Source organism: Salmo salar, chromosome 14 (assembly GCF_965601325.2).
Source record: "Salmo salar chromosome 14, fSalSal1, whole genome shotgun sequence".
Lineage (NCBI taxonomy): Eukaryota > Metazoa > Chordata > Actinopteri > Salmoniformes > Salmonidae > Salmo > Salmo salar.
The window spans coordinates 64,875,500-64,895,735 of record NC_138304.1 but is presented as its reverse complement, the minus strand read 5'-3'; the positions used below and the strand labels follow the sequence as shown (position 1 = coordinate 64,895,735).

Sequence of the window (20,236 nt, the reverse complement as noted above, 5' to 3'; positions counted from 1 at the left end):
GTGTTCCTTTCCAAATCATGTCCAATCAATGTGTAGAAACATCTCAAGCATGATCAATGGAAGCAGGATTCACCGGAGCTCAATTTCGAGTGTCATAGCAAAGTGTCTGAAAAACTGTTTTTCTAAAAAAACAGTTTTTGCTTTATCATTATGGGGTATTGTGTGTAGATTGATGAGGAAAACATTTAATCTATTTTAGAATAAGGATGTAACTTAACAAAACGTGGGAAAAAGGGAAGGGGTCTGAATACTTTCCTAATCCACTTTATATGGCTACATGTCTAACTGCACTGACGCTTGATGTTTACAGCCTAAAATGTTTTGTTATTATTTACAGAAATGTGCACTACCGACCATGCCTTGCCCTTTTTGTTTTTACAGTTGAAGACATTGTTCTCAGCCTGGCTTTTCTTGTCTTTGCTGTGTCTAGACTGCCCTTACGTTCAGTACGGGTGATAACGATTTTACACCTGTTCCTCAACACTCTTCACGTTTACTTATGTCAGGGCAGTGGAGGAGCAAGTCAACAGAGGAACAGTTCTCCTCAACAGGCTCCCATTATGTTCTCTCTCTCTCTGAAGTGTCAACCGTCTGCTGGACCTAATTTATGACAATCACTTTGAAAACACAGGGGAGTGCTGTGGCACCACACTTTGGTGCCACAGCTGCTTTTACTGTCACAGCCATAAAGCTCCTCTGGGAAGAGAACAATGGATGGAAATACAAACAGAGCAGGAGAGTACTACTAAGATGGGGATATGAAGGAGAAATGATAAGGACGGGGGGAGAAATTGGCCTTGGAAAAACTGCCGTGAACATCTGTATTTAACTCAATATTTATCTGAGTGATCATTATTATAGCTATCAACTTATCTCTGTGATGTTCTTTCCACTGTTATATGACAGAAATCTGTTAGGAGGGGATTAAAAAAAAGGGGAAATTATAAAGTCAGAAGGGAAACCACTAATTGTTCTTGTTTTCACAAAAATATATTTTATTTCACATTTATCATAATTATCAAATGGGTTCTTTATATAATCTTCTATATATACACATATAATACACTTGACTTACACATATACAAAATAAGGTAACAAAAAGCAATGTTAGTCATATAATGTTGTTCAAACCACCCTGTGAAGTTGGGCTTGGCAGCTGTGATTGATACCGTTTCTTGTGGTTCCAGTGAGTTCTGTATGCCTGATTGAGTGTGTAGGCCTATAATCTTACCATAGCAGTATAACCCTGACTGGCAAATTACATTTATAATACAACCAAATTGTAAATTACACTACATGACCAAAAGTATGTGGATACCTGCTCGTCAAACATCTCATTCCAAAATCATGGGCATTAATATGGAGTTGGTCCCCCCTTTGCTGCTATAACAACCTCTACTATTCTTGGAAGGCTTTCCACTAGATGTGTGAATATTGCTGCCCTGGATTTGCTTCCATTCAGCCACAAGAGCATTAGTGAGGTCGGGCACTGATGTTGCGTGATTAGGCCTGGCTCGCAGTCAGCGTTCCAATTAATCCCAAAGGTGTTTGATGGGGTTGAGGTCAGGGCACTATGCATTGGGGTAGGTAGCATTCTCCTGGCATCCGCCAAACCCAGATGGTGATGCGTGATTCATCACTCCAGAGAAAGCATTTCCACTGCTCCAATTGTGGAGAGCTTTACACCACTCTAGCCAACGCTTGGCATTGCACATGGTGGTCTTAGAATTGGGTGCGGCTGCTCAGCCATGGAAACCCATTTCATGAAGCTCCCGACGAACAGTTATTGTGCTGACATTGCTTCCAGAGGCAGTTTGGAACTCGGTAGTGAGTGTTGCAACAGAGGACAGATGATATTTACACGATAAAGCGGTTCTGTTCTGTGAGCTTGTGGGGCCTACCACTTCACAGCTGAGCTGTTGTTGCTCCTAGATGTTTCCACTTCACAATAACAGCATTTATGACTGGGGCAGCTCTAGCAGGGCAGAAATTTGACAAACAGACTTGTTGGGAAGGTGGCATCCTATGACGGTGCCACGTTGAAAGTCACTGAGCTCTTCAGTAAGGCCATTCTACTGCCAATGTTTGTCTATAAAGATTGCATGACTGTGTGCTCGATTTTATAAACCTCTCAGCAACTGGTGTGGCTGAAATAGCCAAATTCACATACTTTGTTTATATATAGTGTATTACCAACCAAATTACAGCTGTTTTTGAATAAAAACATTTTTACTTGGTTGACTTTGTGTCAATAGAGGTAGAGAACAGTGTTGCATAGTGAAACACTGCTCTGGCAAGTACTGTGATGAGCATAGTTCAGTCTGGGTTATTTTGTTTGTCAGTTTAAACGGTACGGGTGCATGATCTGACATACAGAGAAGGCCTGCCTTACACTGCTACACACAATTCCGTGTTTGTTTTTGGCAGTTTTAACATTGTTTGACCTCTAGCTCTCCCTCGCACACTTCCTCTCTCACTGAAACACTAATTCTAACACTCTTCCGCCTCAGAGAGAGCTCACTTACCAACAGTAAGCATAGCATTTGTTAAACATACAGTATTGTATACAGTAAATCTTTCAGCTGCAAACTTTTACAAATGATTTGTACACAATACCTTTCCATGTAGTTAGTGTCTACTATGTCATGGATCTGTATTGTGCTGTCAGTCAGTCTGTGCATCAGTCAGTCCGTCTGTTGTGCTATATGGTTAGTGCTGTGAAAGCACATGGTCGAGTCTGCACAGGAACATTAATAGTTAGCTAACACATCCCCTGCTTTTGTCGATGCTACATTGAGAAAGAATCACTTGGACATTTAGTGCCACTCAATTACAGTACAATAACACTACCACAGACAGAACACAATAGTCAAGGTTGGAATAGAATAGTTACATACTGAAGAGATGATCACTGTATTCTTTGGCTCAAAAGCTTAGAGAAGATGTTTCAGTAAATGCATTTTTTTTTCTAACATCAAATCCAAATAGTTGTTCATATAAGAAAGTCATTTAGCTTTTGTCTTCAGTGATTGTTCTTCGTCCATTTATGTTCCTCTTCCAAATTTTCTTACACACTTTTCCAAAATGAATGGTTTTTTTTGGAGGAGAAGAGCAAAACACTAACATTAAAGAGAACAAAATCTCTCCAGGAAATACTGACATCTTGAGAAAGCTCAGTGCCTTCCCACAAAACTCCAACCAAATTCTCACTCAGCACACTTAGTGCATGTGTCCATCCGTACTTACGAGATTAAAAATGTCCCTCTCCCAGTGACCAGCACTTGGGCTTTGAGAACTGTCTTTTGTGTCTGTGGTTCTCCACAGACCAACTTCATTGTATGTCCTCCAAGTCTATGAGATTTGTAGTCTCACTGTAACAACAGTAATAATAAGACTGGGACAATCAATGACAGGATGGAGAAGGACGCCTTTGACACCGACGAATTTGTCCGCACACTTTTCTGGACCTCTGGCAGGATTACCACTGGGTCATCTGTATGGTGAAAATATAGAATATATTAGTCCATGTTAACTCATCCTTAATCTTAACTTCAAGGGCCGGTTTCCCGGACACAGATTAATCCTAGTCCTGGATTAAAAAGCATCATCAATGAAGAATCTCCATTGAAATATACAATGCATTTGGAAAGACTTTTTCCACATTTTGTTACGTTACAGCCTTATTCAAAAATGTATTAAATAGTTTTTTCCCCCGCATCACGTCTTACAAACCGGCCCTAAACGTTCAGTCCTAGGATCAAGTACAACTGGCCCATAGAGAATACAACTGGCCCAATGGTTTGTTCACTAACATACCTGCAGGCAGCCTGTTGGAGGGGTTGTGTGCTCCACCCCCTGCTCCAGGTACAGCTGCAGCTCCTCCAGTTGCAACCCTGGCCTCTTGAGAACCTGGATGAGAAAAATAACAATCAATTCCTCTGCCATACTGCAGCTAAAATCATCATCAGACAAAGATTACATTCCAAATGGCACCCTATTCCTTATATAGTGCACTACTTTTGACCACCCAACCACTAGGGCAGTGAAACTTACCATCAGTAGCTACGACGTCTACCCTGAGCCTGAGGCACTCCTGTCCGTGGTGGTGCAGAGGTTTGGCTGGAGAGGGGAAGGAACAAAGACGAGCGTTAATTACAGAAAAACAAATGCACTTATCCTCCTGTGTCACCTTAATCTACCTCCACAGACAGACAGACAGACGCACGCACGCACACACACACGACCTGCAGCCATCTGTGAACAGGCGGAGGGTGTCCCGTCCTGTCGCTCATCTAATCATAACACACTCAGGGTCACAGCATCGCCTCTCTCTGGGTGATTGGGCCACCAGCTATCTACCATGTGAGCGCTAATGCACAACATAGCATGCCAACAACACAACATAGCATGCCAACATTCACTGCCTTCAAGGTGGCGACTTGTTTGTCTGGGTGCTTTACTAAGGGTCATACACATCTATATCAAATCGGCAGTGCTTTTCCCTCACATTTTACCTCACTCTCATTTTGACATGACTACTTTTGAGGTCTGAAAACATCAAACAAACGTTGACTTTCGGGTTAAGTTCTCTTACAAATTCTCTATAAATAATTTATTTACATGGATAAAAAAAAATAGCTAGACACTTACAGATATAGTAGTAGCTCTCTCCCTGGCGGAACTCCTTGCCCAGGGTGAAGGGGGTGAAACGCTGGAACTTCTCTGAGAACTTCTCAGCAGCGTGGGGGGCGAAGGGGTGGCCACACTCCCAACGCATCTGGTCGTAGGACTGAGGCTTGCAAGCGTCGTAGTCCTCCTGCTCCACCATGTAGAGCACGTAGCGCTCAGCATCCTGCGATGCCACCTCACCCAGCGGGTAGTGGGGGCACACGATGTCCAGGTAGTCATTCAGACGCACCTCCACCGCATAGTTGTCCCTTAGGAACCTGAGGACGAAGGAGGGGGTTAGTCGAGTCACAAGTGTCATCGGGATTAATAAGTACGGCGATGGCTTCAGAGCGGAAAAAAAATACAACAATCAAATTTTGAATTATGTATCGGCCGGTGGCGTGTGCCCCGTATTCAACAGGGGAAAATCATGGAGGAGATGGAGAGGCATGAGCAGCAGGCAGGGAGAAAACACAATAAGTGGGAAAGTGAGTTGGGTGGATGTGTATAAATATGGATGATTGTGGACAGCAGTGCTGTCTGTGCTGGGAGCTAGTCCTGAGTGCACATTGATCCAGGCTCCCCCTGGCACCCAGCGATGTTTACAGAGAAACATTAGCAGTCATTCAGGACAACGGGCCGGGAGATGAGTATCGATACTAATCTGCAGACAGAGCTAGACACCAGGCATGCACAGACAAGGGGTGCCTAATCACAAACACACACCACCGCCGCCCGAAAGAGTGAGCGGCGTGAATATGAGGAGGCCAGGTCTCTCCTGAGCATTTACCCCTTTCATTAATGACAGACACACACACACACACACACACGTCTGGTCCCTGTTTGTTTCTGGCTCCTGCCACACTCCACCTCTCATTACAGATACACACATAGGGACCAGATACAGTCAGACTATCTGCATGCCTCTCCTCCCTCCAGTCCTCTCCAAGCTTTTTGCACCAGCAGTCCTTGGGCAGATTTACATTTGTAAAATATGTCTAGTGAGATCTACAGTATGTCTCTTCAACAATCAGATTTGCAACTTCTCTGTTTACACTAGCTTTGGGATGTGATTCCTGCTTCATGTGTGAGTGCAGCTTTTAGCATACCGTAAATGCCATAGTATGTAGACAAACAAAATAAGGATAGCAATTCAAACTATACAGGAGCTTCTCATCTAAACCATATTGCACATAGGTTTGCACACTTGATTAATGCAACGATACACAAATGTGTGGATATTTTTAAAGCCATATATTTTCTATGTGGCTAACAGAGCAAAAATGTTGTCTACTGGTATTAAGGTAATTATTTAGGGGACATGTGGTGTGAGAGAAGTTGTCTTACACACTGGTCCACTCAGATGGGGGTATGTGGTGTAGATGTCGCCCACACTACTTTCTCTTAAAGAGAGATTTCAATCTACAGTTGAAGTCGGAAGTTTACATACACCTTAGCCAAATACATTTAAACTCAGTTTCACAATTCCTGACATTTAATCCGAGTAAAAATTCCCTGACTTAGGTCAGTTAGGGTCACCACTTTATTTTAAGAATGTGAAATGTCAGAATAATAGTGGAGAGAATGATTTATTTCAGCTTTTATTGCTTTCATCACATTCCCAGTGGGTCAGAAGTTTACATACACTCAATTAGTGTTTGGTAGCATTGCCTTTAAATTGTTTCACTTGGGTCAAACATTTAGGGTAGCATTCCACAAGCTTCCCACAATAAGTTGGGTGAATTTTGGCCCATTCCTCCTGATAGTGCTGGTGTAACTGAGTCAGGTTTCTAGGCCTCCTTGCTAGCACACGCTTTTTCAGTTCTGCCAACAAATGTTCTATAGGGTTGAGGTCAGGGCTTTGTGATGGCCACTCCAATACCTTGACTTTTTTGTCCTTAACCTGTTGGGTCTAGGGGGCAGCATTTGCACGTCTGGATAAAAAAAATGTACCCGATTTAATCTGGTTACTAATCCTACCCAGTAACTAGAATATGCATATACTTATTATATATGGATAGAAAACACTCTAAAGTTTCCAAAACTGTTTGAATGGTGTCTGTGAGTATAACAGAACTCATTTGGCAGGCAAAACCCTGAGACATTTTCTGACAGGAAGTGGATACCTGATGTGTTGTATTGACTTTAAACCTATCCCATTGAAAAACACAGGGGTTTAGGAATATTTTGGCACTTCCTATTGCTTCCACTAGATGTCACCAGCCTTTACAAAGTGTTTTGAGTCTTCTGGAGGGAGATCTGACCGAACAAGAGCCATGGAACGTTGATGTCCCATTAGACACCTGGCGCGCTAGTTCATGTTGGGTACCCTCGTTCCAATACGTTATAAAAGAGTATGCATTCGTCCACCTTGAATATTATTCATGTTCTGGTTAAAAAAGGCCCTAATGATTTATGCTATACAACGTTTGACATGTTTGAACGAACGGAAATATATTTTTTCCCCTCGTTCATGACGAGAAGTCCGGCTGGCTTACATCATGTGCTAACGAGACGGAGATTTTTGGACATAAATGATGAGCTTTTTTGAACAAAACTACATTCGTTATGGACCTGTGATACCTGGAAGTGACATCTGATGAAGAGAATCAAAGGTAATGGATTATTTACATAGTATTTTCGATTTTAGATCTCCCCAACATGACGTCTAGTCTGTATCGCAACGCGTATTTTTCCGGGCGCAGTGCTCAGATTATTGCAAAGTGTGATTTCCCAGTAAGGTTATTTTTAAATCTGGCAAGTTGATTGCGTTCAAAAGATGTAAATCTATAATTCTTTAAATGACAATATAATATTTTACCAATGTTTTCTAATTTTAATTATTTAATTTGTGACGCTGACTTGACTGCCGGTTATTGGAGGGAAACGATTTCCTCAACATCAATGCCATAGTAAAACGCTGTTTTTGGATATAAATATCAACTTGATAGAACTAAAAATGCATGCATTGTCTAACATAATGTCCTAGGAGTGTCATCTGATGGAGATTGTAAAAGGTTAGTGCATCATTTTAGCTGGTTTTATGGTTTTGGTGACCCTGTCTTTGACTTGACAAAACATTACACACAACTCTTGTAAATGTACTGTCCTAACATACTCTAAATTTATGCTTTCGCCGTAAAACCTTTTTGAAATCGTAAAACGTGGTTAGATTAAGGAGATGTTTATCTTTCAAATGGTGTAACATAGTTGTATTTTTGAAAAATTTGAATTTTGACATTTATTTGGATTCAAATTTGCCGCTCTTGAAATGCACCTGCTGTTGATGGAGTGCACCACGGGTGGCACGCTAGCGTCCCACCTAGCCCCAAGAGGTTAAGCCATTTTGCCACAACTTATGGAAGTATGCTTGGGGTCATTGTCCATTTGGAAGACCCATTTGCGACCAAGCTTTAACTTCCTGACTGAGGTCTTGAGATGTTGCTTCAATATGTCCACATAATTTTCCTTTCTCATGATGCCAACTATTTTGTGAAGTGCACCAGTCCCTCCTGCAGCAAAACACCCCCACAACATGATGCTGCCACCCCCGTGCTTCATGGTTGGGATGGTGTTCTTCAGCTTGCAAGCCTCCCCCTTTTTTTCCCAAACATAACAATGGTCATTATGGCCAAACAGTTCTATTTTTGTTTCATCAGACAAGAGGACATTTCTTCAAAAAGTACGATCTTCGTCCCCTTGTGCAGTTGCAAACCATAGTCTGGCTTTTTTTTAATGGCAGTTTTGGAGCAGTGGCTTCTTCCTTGCTGAGCGGATTTTCAGGTTATGTCGATATAGGACTCGTTTTACTGTGGATATAGATACTTTTGTACCCGTTTCCTCCAGCATCTTCACAAGGTGCTTTGCTGTTGTTCTGGGATTGATTTGCACTTTTCTCACCAAAGTACGATTATCTCTAAGAGACAGAACGAGTCTTCTTCCTGAGCGGTATGACGGCTGCGAGGTCCCATGGTGTTTATACTTGCGTATTATTGTTTGTACTGATGAACGTGGTACCTTCAGGCATTTGGACATTTCTCCAAGGAAGGATGAACCAGACTTGTGGAGGTTTACAATTTTTTTCTGAGGTCTTGGCTGATTTCTTTTGATTTCCCCATGATGTCAAGTTAAGAGGCACTGAGTTTGAAGGTAGGCCTTGAAATACATCCACAGGTACACCTCCAAATGACTCAAATTATGTCAATTAGCCTATCAGAAGCTTCTAAAGCCATGACATCATTTTTCTGGATTTTTCCAAGCTGTTTAAAGGCACAGTCAACTTAGTGTATGTACACTTCTGACCCACTGGAATTGTGATACAGTGAATTATAAGTGAAATAATCTGTGTGTAAACAATTGTTGGAAAAATTACTTGTTACGCACGAAGTAGATGTCCTAACCGACTTGCTAAAACTATAGTTTGTTAACAAGAAATTTGTGGAGTGGTTGAAAAACAAGTTAATGACTCCAACCTAAGTGTATGTAAACTTCCGACGTCAACTGTATATCAGTCCCTCTAAACTACACAAGCATCTCTCCTGGACCTGATTTGTGTCGTCAAAGTAGCGTAGTGTAAAGAGGCCCCTAGATCCACCCAGTAAAAAAAACACCTACACTCCCACCCTCCTCCCCTTTCTTTTTTGCTCTCCTTCTCTACCTTTCTTCCCCGTCATTCTTTCTCACAGAGATATGTGTTCATCTCCATCCATCCATCCATCCATCCATCCAACACACACACACACACACACACACACACACACACACACACACACACACCACACACACACACACACACACACACACACACACACACACACACACACACACACACACACACACACACACACACACACACACACACACACACACACACACACACCACACACACACACACACACACACACCTGGAGGGAGCAGTAGCTAGCTCTAACCTCTAGCAATACAACCACCACCCCCTCACCCAGTGTTCAGTTACTTAAGCTGTGCTTATCCATTACCACCTCCTCCTGCCTGAATCGGTCTGCATCACCAGGGTGCCCAGAGTAACGGAGAAGTGGAGTAAACTCACCCGGCCTAAATGTTTTCACAACACGCGCCCCGAATGTGTGTCTTAGATAGAGTTTTATTGCTTTTGCAATGAATACATGTGCAACTCTGCATTTGGGGGACTCTCACAAAGCCAGCTAGTGTGTGGTGTGTTATATCCACCCCCTATTAAGGCGGCCGCATGCTTCCCAACCGAAACAGTTTGTGCATATTATATTGTGCCGTTTTTGTTCGCTTTGGAGTTCAGTTAGGGTTTTGTCGGCTATTTGGGCACACAACCATTTTTTCTCAAGGGCAAACTGAAGTTCGGAAGCTGAAATCGACACCTCTTCGTCCGTGATTGGTCAACTGTCGGGTTGATGCAAGTTTTTGCCTGTCGATTCAGGCCGAAACTCGTGTGGATTCAACATGGCGAACGACAACTTCGAGCATCAATTGACCGAGTAAGTAAAAGTACCTACCCCAGTACAATTCTACCTATGCATTATATAAAGACCAGCATGTAAATTCCAATTCATTTGAAAAAGTGGGGTCGGGTTTGCAACAGCAAAGAAAAGAAACAAGGGCCGCAGTGGAGATCCCGGTAGAAAGGCTACTCCAGAAATGTTGCTGCTGGCTTGTTCGGCACATGAAGCATGGGAAGACAGAAAGGAACATGCTGTCTTCACCAAAGGATGGGGTATGTTGTTGTATTTTCTATTGTAGTCGACGAAGAGTAGTCATGTTTGGCTAACAATAGCTAGCTTCTTGGTTGGCTATTGGCTAGCTAGCCAATGCATGGAAAGAAAGCCAACCAACTAAAGACTTCACAACATTTGATCAAATAATTTTGTCAGAGGAAGAAAATCATAAGCTTCCCACATTGGTAACACCAAAGTCAAAGTTTGGTAGCAAAGTCTGGTAAAGGTAGAAAAGAGCTGCAGAATCAGTCCTTGACACATCACTGGCAAAGGCATTGCAAATGATTGAAAACATATCTCAAGACCTGGAAAACGTCATGCACAGAGCCACCAGCTTGTCCCAGAGGTAAATGAAAAAAATAATTTCAGACTTTACTTTGATCCCTGTCCTCTGGTCTTTTTTCCCTCCTCTGCTCTCCAGACACTCCTTATTTCCTCATCCTCTCCACAGGGTCCTGGCACCTATAGCTGATTTCATGGATGAACTCTCGCCAAAACTCCAGGAGGAATTTGACCACCAGCTGCATAAGTTTGTGCATGACTTCAAGAAAATGACATGGACCAAACGACTGGGACCACAATGAAATGAACTTGTTCTGTTGTTGTTGTTCAGACATCTCAGGAGTCAGACACTAATTTTATTCTATCAACACTTTTTTGGTTTACATGTCTGTTCATAGCAGACACTGTTGCACTATTGTTCCGAAATATTTATATTCAGAAAGATGTGCACTCCTCTGACACTTATTTCACTCCATAGACACTTGTTTACGCCTCTGTTCTCAGCAGACAATTTTGTATTGTGGTTTAATTTCAGAAGCAAGAATAAAAGGTTTATTTGTTTGCTGAAAAAGCTGTGTTTGTATTTCTTCATGTCAATACAACAGAGTTACAGTTCATATAAGGAAATCAGTCAATTGAAATAAATTCATTAGGCCCTAATCTATGGATTTCACGACTGGAAATACAGATATTCATCGGTTGGCCACAGATACTGTATCTTTAAAAAAAAGGTAGGGGCGTGGATCAGAAAACCAGTCAGTATCTGGTGTGACTAACATTTGCCTCATGCAGCGCAACACATCTCCTCATAGAGTTGATCAGGCTGTTGATTGTGGCCTGTGGAATGTTGTCCCACTCCTCTTCAATGGCTGTGCAAAGTTGCTGGATATTGGCGGGAACAGTAACACGCTGTTTTACACATCAATCCAGAGCATCCCAAACATGGGTGACACGTCTGGTGAGTATGCAGGCCATGGGAGAAATGGGATATATCCAGCTTCCTGGAATTGTGTACAGATCCTTGCGACATGGGGACATGCATTATCATGCTGAAATATGAGGTGATGGCGGCGAATGACTGGCATGACAATGGGCCTCAGGATCTCATCACGGTATCTCTGTGCATTCAAATTGCCATCAATAAAACGCAATTGTGTTTGTTGTCCGTAGCTTATGCCTGCCCATACCATAACCCCACCGCCACCATGGGGCACTCTGTTCACAACGTTGACATCAGCAAACCGTTCGCCCACACGACACCATACACATGGTCTGCGGTTGTGAGGCCGGTTGGACGTACTGCCAAATTCTCTAAAACAACATTGAAGGCGACTTATGGTAGAGAAATTAACATGCAATACTCTGGCAACAGCTCTGGGACATTCCTCAAAACTTGAGACATCTGTGGTGTTGTGTGACAAAACTGCACATTTTAGAGTGGCCTTTTATTGTCCCCAGCACAAGGTGCACCTCTAATGGTCATGCTGTTTAATCAGCTCCTTGATATGACACACCCGTCAGGTGGATGGATTAAACAAATATGTGCACAAAATTGAGAAATAAGCTTTTTTTCGTGGTATCCAATTGGTAGTAGTTATAGTCTTGTCTCATCGCTGCAACTCGGGAGAGGCGAAGGTCGAGAGCCATGCGTCCTACAAAACACAACCCAACCAAGCCGCACTGCTTCTTGACACAATGCACATCCAACCCGGAAGCCAGCCGCACCAATGTGTCGGAGGAAACACCGTACACCTGGCGACCTGGTCTGCGCCCGGCCCGCCACAGGAGTCGCTAGTGCGCGATGAGACAAGGATATCCCTGCCAGCCAAACCCTCCCTAACCCGGACGACGCTGGGCCAATTGTGCGCCGCCCCATGGGCCTCCCGGTTGCGACAGAGCCTGGGCGTGAACCCAGAAGCTCTGGTGGCACAGCTAGCACTGTGATGTAGTGCCTGAGACCACTGCGCCACCCGGGAGGCCTAGAGAAATAAGCTTTTTGTGCTTATGGAATATTTTATTTCAGCTCATGTAACATGGGACCAACACTTTACATGTTGCGTTTATATTTTTCAGTTTAAATGACTGCACACTGAGACGTCCCAGAATTAGGTTTCATTTTATTAAAAAGATTAGAACTCTACTGGTTCACAGTGCACACAAAGAACTGAGTGTGTGCGCATCCATCAAGAATCCTCCTTCTTGCAGCCATGATGCTGAATGCAATTTCTGACTCTCCAACAACGAGAGTGGTGGTAGTTCCAGGTACACCCAGGTTTATTGAGATAAACTACTGTGAGAGGTAACAAGATAAATGTCATATATATATATATATAATATATTAGTAAACAAAAACGTTTCCAGGAACCATATTCCAAAAGCCTTGATAAAAATGGCACTGTCATATAGAGGTGCATACATGTATGCAGTAACAAGGGAAATTAGAAACAGAAAAAATGAAATTGATTCCAACATTCTATTATCAACATACCTGGATAAGGGTGCATGAGGTTCTCATGTAGGGGGAAAGCCGCATCTCCCATGAAAACGTTGTAGTACCTGGCAGGACAGCTGGCGGTGGTAAATTGAGGGTCTTCTGCAGCAGTTTGGACCCAAAAGAACTCTTTAAACACTTCACCCTAGCTCTTTCGGCCATATGCCCCTACATCCACCATTGTGGACCTGCAGCGGCATCTTTTCTGTCTCCGTATCTCGCCTATTGATGAGCCTAGCAACACATATAAAGAGTAGATCCCGGGCAATTTGAAAAAATGTAATTCTCGCCAGTCAAGTGTCTCTCTATATACACAATTTTATTCTCCTGCCGGATGCTCCTGCCGGATGCTCCGTATTCCTCGTTTAGGTGCGTCGTCACTTCCTTGTTTGGCTGTAGATGGCTATTACCAGCTCATCCGCCTCTAATGTCCTGGGGTCATATTGCCGCTTTCCCCTTCATTTTTCAAGCGAATATCTTTTCAGGGAGCATGGCATCACACTCGTTCAGTTTGGCTAGTCGATGTCGAACAGAAGCATGCTGACGCCTTTACACCACACAGCTCTGTGAGAGATGGGTTTCTCCATAGTCCTGGGCTGGGTATTTGCACATCTGCCAATGAAAACTCCACATTGGAGCCATTTTGGCTCTTGGGTATTTGTTTTTTTGTTGAGAATTCCAGCTTCACCCCATGAAAGCAATGAACACAAGAAGTGACATTTGGGATGTGTTCCGGGGGGGTTGATGTGACAAGGTCCATATGTGTGAGTAACGATCAAAGTGCACAAGCAGAGAGAGGCCCTTGTCGCTCATTAGCTGGTGTTTGTTACCGGTGGACCCCCTGGTTAAAGGACAGACACTGTGGCTCCAAACTCCTAGTGCCCACTACCCTTCCCCCACCCCTCCAGCGCAACCCCCTCTGCCTCCCCGCTTCATTGCTTTCTCTCAATGCAGATGACCAGATGAACAGCACTGTGGCAAGAGCAGTGTTGGGCCGGTAAAAAGAGCAACTGTTTCTCTCTGTATACTAATTAAGCGAGTCAACATCCATCTAGCTGCATAATAGTAGCATATTAAGCAAACACAGGGCAAGTAATTATTATTCCACTGACTGTGCTAGGACAGCTTAGTGCTTATCTACAGTTTGCTTAGCTGCCACACACTGTTTACAAGTTCCACTGTAGAGTGGTCATTTTGCCTGCCACTCACAATTCCAGCTAAATCGATAATACTATTGAGCAAACATGTTTGTATGGTGTGTTTGACCTAGTATCCTCCTCAAACAGTAACCGCACGAGCAAGCACGCACACACTCTCTCTCCCCCTCCCCCTGATTTAAAAGTTGTTTGTGGTATGGTTCCAAAGTATTCATCAAAAGGGGGTTGAAGGGCGGTGCAATTAAAACACAAAAAGGGGTAATAAAGTCACCCTGGAGGGGGGGGGGGTAATTATTCTTCCCACTCCCCCCACTCTTCCCCCTCAAGGCTGGGAGTGAGGGAGCCATGTGAATGAGAGGGTCAGGGGCCTCTAGCTGCAAATGGCTTTTCCTCTGTGGTAAACTTTGTGTGTGTGAGTACTGTTGCTTCATCAATGCCAACGTTTCATACAGTGGTACTGTTCACACCCTCCTCTGATGGAATATCTTACTAACCCAAATGAACAGGGGGCTGAATACACACCCAAGAGGGGCCCCTTTATTAATTGTAAATAGTTTATCCCGGGGGCTTTTGCAGCACGACTGATTAAAGGCACTTCAAAGAATGCCTGATTGAAAAGTTTTTAACATTGTCAAACATTGTCAACCTTCACTCTGGCAGACTCTAAACAGCTTCTCGCTCTTGATTTCAGACTCCACTTGGAAATGGCGCCTGAATTGCTTCTCACTATGGTTACAGAGCTGATTTATGCCCTCTGTTGTTCCTTGGATGCTCTGTTTTAAATGGCAGCAACATTTACAGAAATAACTTCAGCGAGGGGTGACTGCATTCTCTGCTTATGGAGGATTTGTGGAACTATGACAGATATGCAACTACGATTGTGTGTGTGTGTGTGTGTGTGTGTGTGTGTGTGTGTGTGTATTGGGTTTGCTGAGGAATCTGTGTGATGATAAGGGGGGATAATGAATGACGACGATAGCAGACAGCCAGCCAGTGAACGTCAAGTGGTTGTGTGCGTGTGTGTTGTGTCTAGTGCAAAATAGACTCCAGACGGTTTGAACCTCTCCTCCTCTAGAGTTAATTATTGATTTATTAGAGCCTCTTCAGGGGCAGGAGCCTGATCTATCTACTTTAATCTCTCTGGCCAGCGTTTTGCTTTTTTCTTCACCTCTACCCCCTCCCTCCATCTCCCTCTCTCATCTCTGCACTCTATCGCCCTGTGGAATGTTGGACATCTTAGGGGAGGAGGGCTCACTCAGGATCAAAGGTCAGCCAATCGCAGAGTCAGCACCAGAGGGTCCTTGGACGCACACACGGTCAGCAAGTAATGTGCTGCTCCCGTGCATTTAAAAGCCCTGAGATGGATGTTGTGTGGAGAATCACCTGCTTTGAGGTTCAGTTGTCTATTTAAAAGCACAAGAGGTTACACCAGCTGACAAGCTCGCAACACCTGACCACTGTGAAACCTCTACAGCAATTACCATCAGTGCCATAGTCTAGAGCCATCACCCATCACTCAAACCTAGAGCAATTACACTAACCTCAGAATCTTTTTTCCCCATCGGGTTATAATGCCACACTAATACAGCCGTTACGGCTGAGTGGATCGGAATGCCGCGGGGTGCCTAATCGGCTCGCCCAAGCACGGATTATCGGGTGGAGCAGCGGCTGAGCGCGGGTCCATTCAGCGGCACCAGACTCTGCCTAATACAAGGGCTTAGAGCTGACACCGAGGCCCAGAGAGGGAGGATGGTAGTGGGGGGGAGCGGGGCAGGGTGGGGCCCTGGGTCCATTGTTCCCAAACAGAGAGGGGGTATTACTCTGGACTTTGGGACTTCAAAAGGGACTGAACACAGTGTGTGTGTGTGTGTGTGTGTGTGACTGTGTGTGTATGTCCATAGGACCATGGAGGGAAAATGGGAAAGTGAGAGGTGTTAAAAAAAAGAGACATGAAAGACATGGGTGGCATTTCTTTCTGAATTTATCCTCTGGAAAAAGAAAAACAGTTAAGAGATGTTTTTTTTTTTTTTTTAAATTGAGGAGCGTGAGAGAGGAGAGCCACTCTGAAATATAAGTCTGGCTGTGCTGTGGGGCTAGTTCACATTTTTCTACACAGCTAAATTTCTTTCGTTTCATCTATCCATCTCTGTCAGGTCTCCCCACCATCTCCCTGTCCATCTTGCATCACTCAATAAGCCCAATAGATCCCCATTTAATTCCGACCTCTCCCCTAGCACTTGCCGAACCAATCAGAGCCGGCCTTGTTGGAATGCCAAATATGTGAGTTTGTGACCCACTGTTTGTAGAGGCTAACACAGTTAATAGAAACAAGAATGGTTAAACTCTATTAGCCCCTCCCGCTTAACATAATATTCAGAGGCAGGTTCATACTTGGGTTGTGTTGACTTCTGTCATCAATCTCTCTCCTTTCTATATCTGTTACTTTACCGTTGTTCATTCTGACAGCGCCCTTGGCCAAAGACTTCAACGCCTTCCCTCCCACAAAGTAACCCCAGAATCCACCAGCAACATAATTGCCTTATTTTCGACAACCACAGGGATATGAATATGTGTTCTCTTTCTAACAGTCTAACACGGTCCCAGAATCATTTGTACTTCTGTAAGAGCCTGACCAAAAAATGTCACCACTTAAATTACATGACTCAAGAGGCAAAGATTTTGCAGAATTGATTTCCATAGGATAAACTTAGTTTTTTCATCATTATTTCACCAATCCTCAGAGTATAATAGTCTGTGAGCATTCACCATTGTTTGCCTGCCCGTGGCTTTGAAACTGTACAAGTAGGTTTGGCTGAGATAATCTATTCAATGCAAAGAGGTAATCATTACACATCTTGACCTCCAGGGGGAACCAGTAACTGGAACTGTGTGTGTGTGAGACCCATACTCTAGACCAGTGTTACTCACTATTTTTTGTAAGAGGTCCACTTCGGGTTGAGACAATCATTCAGAGGGCCGCACAGATCTTTCATTTGTTGTGCTTTTTCTTCCAATATTATCAATTGAGCAAATTGAGCAAGAGAGCACATGCAATTGATTTGATGTACAGCACATCACAAATATATACATACACTCATCAAATTGGGTACATCACATGTATAAAGACCCATATTAAGGGTTACCTCAGTAGTTGGATGAGTGAAAATGTCCCCTCTGCTCCTTGACTGAATTCATTCTAAAATGTATAGTGTTGTTGCTATCCTTGTGAGGTAATCCAGGTGTGCATTGGTCAGTGTTTCTCTGTTTTTGTTTCACAATGTTCATTGTTGAAAATGTTGCTTCACATGAATAAGTGCTGATAAAAAAAAAAAATAAAAAAAAAAAAAATGGGTCACCTTTTGCACACACTGCTTCAGAGTGGATACTCCGTGTCTAACACTAGGCTCCAGAAATGGGCAACACCTGATCTTAGTTCACATTGCAATGAACTGATATCCTTTAATCTTGACTCAAACTCCCTTGGAGCTGGAGATTCACAGTGTTCAGGTGGCAGGTGATGTCAGTTTAAAAAGCCACCTTCACAGATTTTAGGGAGGAGGGAGAGAAATCTCTCCAAAACTGTCACGAGACAGCCATTGTGAAATATCAAGTCACCGTATTCTGTCTGGTATTCCTCCAGCAACTCGCGGAATTTCCGGTGATTCAGTGCCCTCGCAATAATTATTATATAACCTTTATTTTACTAGGAATGTCAGTTAAGAATAAATTCTTATTTACAATGACGGTCTAGGAACAGTGGGTTAACTGCCTTGTTCAGGGGCAGAACGACAGATATGTACCTTGTCAGTTCGGGGATTCGATCTATCAACCTTTCGGTTACTAGTTCACCTGCCGCTCATAATAATGTTCACCACGCACACGACTTGCTGCATCACATTCTGTAAGTCACAGTCTGAGTTTAGCCACAAGTGCTTCCTGACGAATGACACAATGAAATGTAACAAATTCGGGAATATACTCTCTCATCAGGCCTATGAGTCCCTTCTCCTTCCCTTGCATGTTTGGTGCGCCGTCAGTGCACACAGATGCCAGATTTGACCAGTCAATATTATTACCAGCAAAAAATTTAGCATGGGCTTTCAGAATACCCTCTCCCCGTGTTTTTTTCCGTGAAGGGGCAGTAAACATAAAAGTTCCTCTGAACGACTCGTTTTGAGGGAAGCGGACCCAAACACATAATTGGGCAATGTCACTTACATCAGTGCTTTCGTCAAGCGCAATACTAAAAACACGGCGCCATGGATATGTCAGTAATCAGTTGCTTACCGATGTCCTCGCCGATGTCTTCTATGCGTCTTTTTATGGTCGAGTATGAGAGTTGCAGTCCCTTAATTTGCTTTAAAATAGCTTCCTTGTCTGTGAGATCAGCATACATTATTTTGGCTGAGGCCAAAAAATTAAAAAAAAAGTTAAAAAAAATCTCAGCGTCTGAAGTTTCTCGCGACTTCTTGTTTCTCGCGAGTATCCAAGCACTCTCATATGTTGCATCTGTCGTTTTCTCTGCAACATTGATAGATCTGTCCATCATTATTTGTTGTCCTTTGAGTTGCTTTGTGGCGAATATGTTTTGTCAAAGTGGACATGTTGTGAATAGAAATGTTGCTCTAAAATTTGTTCGTTTAAAACAATTGACTGCCTTCTGGCAAAAAAGAAAAGTGAGCGAGTCCCATCATGCAGTACCAAAAAAATACTTGTCTGTCCATTTCTACTGGAACTTTGTGTTTTTCTTGAATCGACCGTATGCTTCTTTTAGCCACGTTAGCATATAAAATGGGTGAATTTTGGCCCATTCCTCCTGACAGAGCTGGTGTAACTGAGTCAGGTTTCTAGGCCTCCTTGCTCACACACACACACACTTTTTCCGTTCTGCCCACAAATTTTCTATAGGATTGAGGTCAGGGCTTTGTGATGGCCACTCCAATACCTTGACTTGGTTGTCCTTAAGCCATTTTGCCACAACTTTGGATGTATGCTTGGGGTCATTGTCTATTTGGAAGACCCATTTGCGACCAAGCTGTGACTTCCTGACTGATGTCTTGAGATGTTGCTTCAATATATCCACTTAATTTTCCTAACTCATGATGCAATCTATTTTGTGAAGTGCACTAGTCTCTCCTGCAGCAAAGCAACTCCATAAGATGATGCTGCCACCCCCGTGCTTCACGGTTGGGATGTTGTTCTTCGGCTTGCAAGCCTCCCCCTTTTTTTCTCTCCAAACATAACGATGGTCATTATGGCCAAACAGTTCTATTTTTGTTTCATCAGACAAGAGGACATTTCTCCAAAAACGACAATCTTTGTCACCATGTGCAGTTTTATGGCTTTTTTATGGCGGTTGGGGAGAAGTGGCTTCTTTCTTGCTGAGTGGCCTTTCAGGTTATGTCGATATAGGACTTGTTGTACTGTGGAAATAGATACTTTTGTACCCGTTTCCTCCACCATCTTCACAAGGTCCTTTGCTGTTCTGGGATTGATTTGCATTTTTCGCACCAAAGTACATTCATCTCTAGGAGACAAAACGTGTCTCCTTCCTGAGCGGTATGACGGCTGCGTGGTCCCATGGTGTTTATACTTGCGTACTATTGTTTGTACAGATGAACATGGTACCTTCAGGTATTTGGAAATTGCTCCCAAGGATGAACCAGACTTGTGGAGGTCAACCAAAGAGGCACTGAGTTTGAAGGCAGGCCTTGAAAATACATCCACGGGTACACCTCCAATTGACTCAAATGATGTCAATTAGCCTATCAGAAGCTTCTAAAGCCATGACATCATTTTCGGGAATTTTCCAAGCTATTTAACCTGTTAGGGCTAGGGGGCAGTATTTACACCGCCGGATAAAAAACGTACCCGATTTAATCTGGTTACCACTCCTATCCAGTAACTACAAT

At 43.3% G+C, this 20,236-nt stretch overlaps 1 protein-coding gene across 1 annotated transcript in view; it reads right to left on the bottom strand.

Moving 5' to 3' along the window:
• Window positions 1–968: 968 nt before the first annotated feature.
• The window catches only part of LOC106570105 (ephrin-A1), a 34,182-nt gene continuing 14,914 nt past the window's right edge, over window positions 969–20,236 (bottom strand). The window contains exons 2-5 of the mRNA XM_014142113.3: window positions 4,651–4,946; window positions 4,054–4,119; window positions 3,817–3,909; window positions 969–3,493 (exon numbers count right to left, since the gene is read on the bottom strand). Coding sequence (XP_013997588.1) covers window positions 3,369–3,493; window positions 3,817–3,909; window positions 4,054–4,119; window positions 4,651–4,946 — 580 coding nt within the window. The 3' untranslated portion in view covers window positions 969–3,368. The remainder of the gene's footprint in view (window positions 3,494–3,816; window positions 3,910–4,053; window positions 4,120–4,650; window positions 4,947–20,236) is intronic.